Source organism: Parasteatoda tepidariorum, chromosome 9 (genome assembly GCF_043381705.1).
Source record: "Parasteatoda tepidariorum isolate YZ-2023 chromosome 9, CAS_Ptep_4.0, whole genome shotgun sequence".
NCBI lineage: Eukaryota > Metazoa > Arthropoda > Arachnida > Araneae > Theridiidae > Parasteatoda > Parasteatoda tepidariorum.
Genome location: NC_092212.1, coordinates 5,984,944 through 5,992,917, shown reverse-complemented (window position 1 = coordinate 5,992,917; position 7,974 = coordinate 5,984,944). Strand labels below are relative to the sequence as shown.

Below are 7,974 nucleotides of genomic sequence, written 5' to 3'. Positions count from 1 at the left end.
ATATATATATAACGTCGTTGCCGAGTGGAAGGATTAAAACAGGTCTTAGGTCGGGAAGGAGGGTACAAAATTTATTTATTAATTATTAGACAACAGCAGTCATGAGAGTGAGTAAAAGAGAACACGAAAAGTTGCGCTCCTTGGTTATATGTTAGGGAAAAGCTTGCAAAGTAAAATCCGTAAACTGTTTTAATTTAGGGAAAGAGGGAAGTCTTAGTAGTTGCTATTAGTTTATGAAATAGATCGAATGTTTCCCACACAGAGCAAAGGGAAATATGTCCTGCTTTTAATTAAATGCATACTTGTGCCAAAAATAGATTTAAGAACAGGATGTGGCTTTTAAAAAATTGAGAAAGTATTTCGATTAGAATAATAATTAGCATGAAGTTTTATAGCAAGGAAACTAACATAAAAATATTAATTGAAGCTTTTTATGTTACATGTATATATATNTATGCATTAAATATATATATATTGTGCTTGATTAAAGTATTAAAGTGAATTTCGCAATTAAAAATGTCATTATTTCTAAGAGCTTCAAGAATGTTCTTTCAAATTGTGCCGATAGTTTAGTTACATGAAATCTTCTAAAGCATTTACGGCTGAAAAATGTTTACGTATAGTAAGTCTAGAAGTGTTAAAATATTTTTCTCCAACCCGTGTAGGACTTGAACGTATGCATCAGAACTTCAATACAGTAATACAGAAAGAAAAATTTCTCTGTGCTTTTTTAAGAAAATGTCTTCTAGTTGTAGCTACGGATTGTCTTTGAATGTTTGATAAATTTGATATAAATTTAAAGTTATTTTTCACACCACTTGTAAATTCTTCCAAACCTCACAGGAGACACGGCTTTTTTCCAGCTCTTGTGGTGAGGCTTTTAAAATCAAAATTTCCACAAATTCTGAAAGTTTAGCTCTTAATTGTGTTAAAAAAAAGTGTTCAGCTGTTTAAGAAATTGTATTAGCTGTCATCTATTGATGTGTATTTATTACCTTATTCTACCACTCTCTAAGTAGTGGAGAAGTGGGGATACTTAGTATCCACTCGAGTGAATTTCAAAAATTTCTGTCTGTGATTATATTATTAAATTGCTTAAGATCTGTAGCATGCAGAAACTAATCACGGATTAGGAGTCAATGACTCAAAAATCCCGAAACTCCGTCCGAAAAATAAATGTTCCAGTGCTTAATTTATGCAAAGCAAACGAATAAAATATTTCTCTGGAATTAATTCAATATTATTTTGGTTTTACTTTCACTATAGAATCTCCCTGTCATCCTAATCCTTGTGGAGTAGGAGCTTGTGTAGAGATTGGTGACAGTTATACGTGCATTTGTCCCGCTGATGGAGTTTCTTACGCTGAAAACTGTGGTATTCTAATTTGTTTTCTTTTTCTTTAATTTATGACTTCTTAGTAATAATTTTATTTAGGCACTTCTCTTTAACTGGATGACCAACTGATAATTTTTTAGCAGAACCTTAAATTGTTCATGTAGGCAGAAATATGAAGTGTAATCTTTTTTGACGTAAATTCCTTAAAATCTTATTAAGAATTTTCGTCTTTAAAAATGATTTAGACACATTTTTTTAATTGGATGTCCAAGTTATAATTCTTTATCAAAACCTTAAAATTGCTCGCAAAAGCTGAAATATTAAGTGTTTGAAAGAACTGTTAGGCGTAAATATAATTTTTTTACTAAATTTATATTTTTATTTTTATTTTATTACTGAATAAAAATATTTTTTGTTTTAAGCTGCCCTTTGAATTTGCCTAGCTTAGCCCGTTATAAGTAAAAAAAATTCTAGCATTTTCCAACTAAAATGTTTTTGAGAATGAGATTTTTATTTGTAAAAAGAAATTCATTATTCAACTTACCTAAAATTAATTTGGTATTTAAGACCAACATTTGATGGAAAGGTCGGTTAGGTTTTCAAAATTTTATGAACTGTTAAGAATTGGCAGCAAACTCAAATTGCTAATCTCATAAAATAGGCCATTTATAAATTATCTGTTAATTGGTTAAGATGAATAATAACTGGCAATAAATAATAATAACCAACGAAGAGGGTGAAAGTGATTAATTTAAGCTAATTTGTTACATTTAACGGTTATTAATAATAATAACCAATGAAGTTTGTTAAATGTAATATTTTCGCATATTTTCAAGCTTTTGCAACACCATGAATAAATAAACTGATTGTTTAGTTTAGATTTTAGGCTCCCAATTCTTTCTTTGTCATTTTCTTGCGAGTATATTACAGTTTTTCACAATACAAGATAGTTTATTTAACGTATTTTGCAGCTGCACAATAGATAACGTTTTAGAGAAGTCATGAAATCACGTTTTAACCACTACTTAGACATGCTCGAAACAAAACAAAACAAAAAGGTAAAAATGAAATCTATTCCGAATGTCACAATAGCTTTTCCTGCCAAAATAAATAACTTGTTTAAAAATATGTAATATTTCAGTTCAAAGCAGTTATGCATTTCTATTATTTTTTTGAAAAGTGATGTGATTAAAAATTAAAGTATACCCTATACTAATGTTGTTTTTTTTTTTTAAATTAAGTGCCTCTACCCGGAATACATTTTCTAGGTATACCCTACACTGATGTTTTTTTAAATTAAATGTAACTGCCCGGAATACATTTGTCCGGTATATCCTACACCGGTTTTTTTTAAAGTTAGTATCGCTGCCTGGAACCCATTTGGCCGGTATGCCCCATACTGATGTTTTTGAAATGCCACTGCTTGGTATAGTATAGGCTGTTCCCGGTATAGCCAAACCATAAGCTGTTTCAGCATACTCATCAGCGTCTCTAAATGCTGTTTAAAATTTTTCTCTCGTTGTAGTTAACACTGAATGCAGTGCAAGTTCGCGTTTTTATTTTTCACTTTGACCAAAAGAAGCGATAATTGTTAATTTTGGCATTTTTATCAATAATAACCGGTTTATCTCTTCAACCGTAACACATATACAAAGACGCACACCCATGTCCCAATTCAAAATAAACCGTTTAATCACATTTATAAGACTTCATTGGTTATTATTAATAATAACCGGTTGTTATTAAGAATTACCGATAATTATTAAACACAATCGGTAATTATTAATAATAACCGGATTTATCACTTTTACAGTAACAAATTCCATGTCATAGATTAACCTTGAATCAATGAATATTAAGGGAAAGTGTTTTGCATAGTTTCCGTTCTGTTAATTTTCGTACACTTATCGAGCACCTTTCGCACACTCGTGATTTTATTTATCATACACTTTGATCTGTAAGTCACATTACTTCTTTCAGATATAGAAACTATAAGTAAATAAAAATAATTGTCTTTTTAAAAGCTTAGTTGCCTTCAAATGTAACTCAGAATTTAATAACGTGTATATCAGTCTAATAAGCCGTGGAACTAGGGTAATAATAAGTCTAGTAGATTTCTATACATTTACAATCTCGCTTCATACGAGAGTAAATTATCTCAAATCTCTTCTTGATAAGAAATGCATGAATACATTTTCCCCAAACAAATACAGCTGACAGAATTTATCTTCGATTTTAGAATATATAATAACAGATTGCAGTAAAATGAAATACAACATTTTAATTTTTTATTTCGACGTTTTTCTTACACTCCCAAATTTTTATTTTATTTTATATATTCATTATATTCATTCCTTTTTTTAAGTTATTTAGGTTTTTATAATTTTTTTGCGGACATTTTTATTGTTTACTTATGGTAAAGCAGGAAATTTTTAGTGCAGAGAATACCGGGAAATTATTCTTAATATTTAAAAAAAAATACATTGTCGTCTATCGTTGCATCGTGCCATGTAATAACTGCTATTATTATTAACATCAATGTAGGGGATATCGGGCAATGCTATTAATGTATATTATTTATTGTTTCTTAATAAACAGATTAATCGGGGAAATAACTTATTTTATGTATTTTATGGGCCTTTTTGAACAGTTAACACTTCTACGTTATTCCCTAAACTTTTACATGCAAGTTAAAGGACCATTCACTATAAAGTATTTTCAAACCATACTATAAACTAGTTAATCATTATGAATTGCTGAGAAGTTATCGTTGCCATCCTCTAGAAAATTTTGGATTTTGAAATTTCTTCTATGCTTGTTCAATATTCATATTTTGTCTCATATTCATACTCATCGCTGTGTTCATATTTTGACAAAAATAGTAGTTTTTTTTTGACAACGTAAAGATTTTACGACATTTTAAAATTTTAATTTTTGTGACTAAGGATAGGGTATTTTCAATTTGAGAAGTAGAATACGTGATTAGGCTTAACACAGTGATTTAAATAACTTGTTTTCGCTTGTACACGTGAACGTGCTTGGCGGATTAGTGCTACAACAAATAAGCTTGGTCTATTATCACGCTGAATTGATTTTCGAAACAAATTTAATTGGACACCTGTATAGAGCTGAAGCTACGATTTCCCTCCTCATGACGTCACTCTGTCTACAGATCTCGGAGATCGCAAGCAAAGTTATGATAACTTTGCATCTTTCTCTTGTAAAAGTAAGTTAGACTTTTTCTGGTTATTAGCCTTCAAACTTTACGTAATTAACACATTATTTCCGTTCATAAACATAGTTCAAAAAAAACTTTCTTGGTTATTATATTAAAAAAATACCATTTTAAACTTATAAAAATGTTTTGCTAGTTGGTGAAAATGACACGATAAATACTTTATTTTAAAAAGTTCAGTTTTAACTTTAACTATTAAGAAAAATGAAGGCATATATCGACACTTTTTTTATCTACATATTCTTTTATAAAGATAAGTTAAGTTAAATTTAGAATCCCTGATTTTAAAATATGTCGTTAATAGCAATTTGTTCATACTTAATCATTAGGAAACATCAACCTTAAACGCTAATTACTGAAACAAAATAATAATTTAGGTTCATAATGACATTAGAAATTTTACAATTGTTTATAGACATTTAAATTTACGATGATATAATATATAGATATTTAAATTGAAGAGAATATAATTTTTAAAAAAAATCATAAATATTTAGAATAACTACATTAAAAAATATGTTATGAAATTAGGAGAATTTCAACTATATACTATATATTTTATTTATACTTTTTACTTACATTTTAATTTTCTTTGACTTTATCTATTTTTTAATTCTTTTCACCTGCCTTTCTTTATGAAGTAACGAGGCGGTTTCTATTTAGATAATGAATTTTTATAAAAGTTCTTTACGACAGAATAAACGTATTGCTGTTTTATATTAACTGTGTCATTTCGGAATCCATTCTTTACATAGTTGTTCATTTACTTTAGGGAACACGCGAAAAATTATACTTTTTCCTTTTGTTTTTATATCAGAATTTTTGCAAGTTGCAATCGCGCAAACTGGCATTTCGATAATAGTTTTAAATTCTTGTAAATTCACTGCAAAAACTGAGGAAAGTCATTATAGAAAATAACAAATGTCTTAGAATATCTCGCAAAAAGAAATGATCCAATATTAGTTAGAGCTAGTAAGGCCAAACGCTCCGTTCTTGAAGTAAAAGTGCGAGCTTTGCGCCAAAGTGACGTCACTAGAGTGACGTCGGAGGATCGGAGCGGCAAGAGATACTTCAAAGGAGTGAACCAGCCCTTCTATTCTCTTTAACCCTGAGGTCGAACCTGATTGGCTTCTGAATCTTGTCGTAAAAGAATGCTACGTTTTTACTACGATGACGTTCCTCGCAGCTCTTTAGATTTTCTTTTAGTACTTTGTTCGCACTTTGGATGTTTTGTAACTTTAATTTTTTGATTATTATTTTTTCTGTTTTAGTAACAGTAAACTGTCACCCGAACCCTTGCAAAAATGATGGAGTGTGTGTATCTTCATCTGGAGCGACTACGTACGAATGTGTTTGTCTGGAAGGTTATAATGGGACAAATTGTGAAACTGGTAAATTATTTTGACTTTTGTTTTATTAATCACTTTAAGCGAAAAAAGTACTTGTTTGATAGCAGAAAGAAGAAAATTAGTAAAAGTTATTGTAGACAGCACTTTTCTGATAAAAGAAAAATTCACAATAAGATTTAATTTGGCACAATTTTAGCAATAGTAATCACACAGAAAAAAATATCCTCCTCCACTTTTCACGAATCTATTAGAAAGTACGAAAAGTTGAATCCTGAAAGTTTAAAGGAATGTTTCTGGTTGCTTCTAATGACATATGTGCAAAGCTCCCAAATTATAATACCCTAGTATCAATTTTTATGCCGATTTTAAAATGGCACCTTTGTTGTTGTTGTGTCCAATCCTTCACAATATAGCCTCAGCTATATCAAATCCATTAGTCCAAATTCTCTGGCAAAGTTGCACACCAAAATTGGTCGCAAGAGAATGTTATCCAAGGAGAATGCGAGATTATCATTCATGTGGTCGGGGGAAGAATGCTTCAATTTGCACTTGCTACATGATGGGAAGACTTTTCACCAAATTAGTAAAGTCAAACTTTTTAAATGGCTACTGATGAACTGTGAAACTGCCCATTGATCCGATATATCTTACCTGAACTCTAGAGCACCTCCAAGGTTTTTTTCTGCCACAGGAGGGATTAACCAGAGTTGCCTGTCGCAGTTTCTCTTCAGGGAGAAATTTTTTTGATTGGTAATGAGGTAGTCAGATGTTGTAGCCTAAGTAGTGTCTCCTTTTAGCTTGGCGATCTGCGACTTTATTACTAGGAACCCCAACATGTAATGGGATCCATTGTAAGAGGAAAAACAATAATAATAATAATAATGATGATAAATTTTACTGTTAAAATTGTTTTTTTTTTAAATAAAAAGGAAGATAGATTAATTAGCTAATCCATTTCATGGTTCAGATTGGACTCGATAAAGCACAAGTTTGCCAAACTTCCTTAGTGTAAAGAAAATTGGTACCGAAAATGGGGAGAATTACCTTACACCAAAGATGTTTAGTGAAACACTCAATGTTAAAAAAAAGTTGAAGCATAACAACACCAAAAATTGTGGCACTTATTTAACAAAATTATTTAGTGACGCAATCACAAGGGAAACTAGGGAGGTGTGACTCGTCAATTTTGAAATAAACTAGTAGGATGTATGCCTTATGAAGAATAATTTTAGGGGGCAACATTCGTTTCGGCCCATAGAGGGTCCTATGAGAGATAAAAAATAATTAAGTATGTAGAAAAATCGGTATTTCATTATTTCAATGCAGACTATTAGTTATTGTAATTATCTCATACTCCAATTAATTTTGTGGTACTTTCACGTACTATATAATGCATATTTATTGTCAAAATTGATTTCGAAAATTTTACATATCTGTAGTTTTTCAGAAAAAAAAATTGGCATTTTAAAAAAAATTGGCATCAAATTTTTAAATTTTTTTTTTTTTCAAAAAGTTTTCCAATATTGACTGATGGAATTTTTTCATATTTAATGTGTATCCGAAAATGTGATTTATAGAAAAAAAAATTTCTTCGTATTGTTAGATCTTGCAAAAAAATCTGAAATAATTTATGTGATTGCATAAAATTAAATTGCATTTATAAAAATGTTTTCAAATTTGTTTGGCGGGAAATTTGAACTTAAAAAATGTTTAATATTTCAATTCGATTTTTTTCATAAAAGATCAACTGTACTGTATACACAAAATTTGAAGTGATATGTCACTTTAAGTGGAAAATCCGTTGATATCTATGTCCTGTGAATTGTTCAATATTTTGTCAAAACATTGCTATCTTTATAATATTATTTTTATATCTGATATCCTAGCTAATTTTTGAAATATTTAACTTTAAAAGTTGGCATTAGCTAGGATATCAGGTATAAAGATAATTGTATGAATAATATTTCAAAAATAGCAATGTTTTGACAAAATATTGAACAATTCACAGGACAATTTTTTTTAATAATATGTTAATTTTTTGGCAAAAAATTTAAA

The 7,974-nt window shown here is 29.6% G+C and overlaps 1 protein-coding gene across 1 annotated transcript in view; it reads left to right on the top strand.

Moving 5' to 3' along the window:
* LOC107455712 (adhesive plaque matrix protein 2) overlaps nt 1–7,974 on the top strand; it is a gene marked incomplete in the record, with an annotated part of 39,364 nt that overhangs the window by 1,678 nt on the left and 29,712 nt on the right. Inside the window, 2 exon segments of the mRNA XM_043054487.2 lie at nt 1,267–1,374; nt 5,842–5,961. Coding sequence (XP_042910421.2) covers nt 1,267–1,374; nt 5,842–5,961 — 228 coding nt within the window.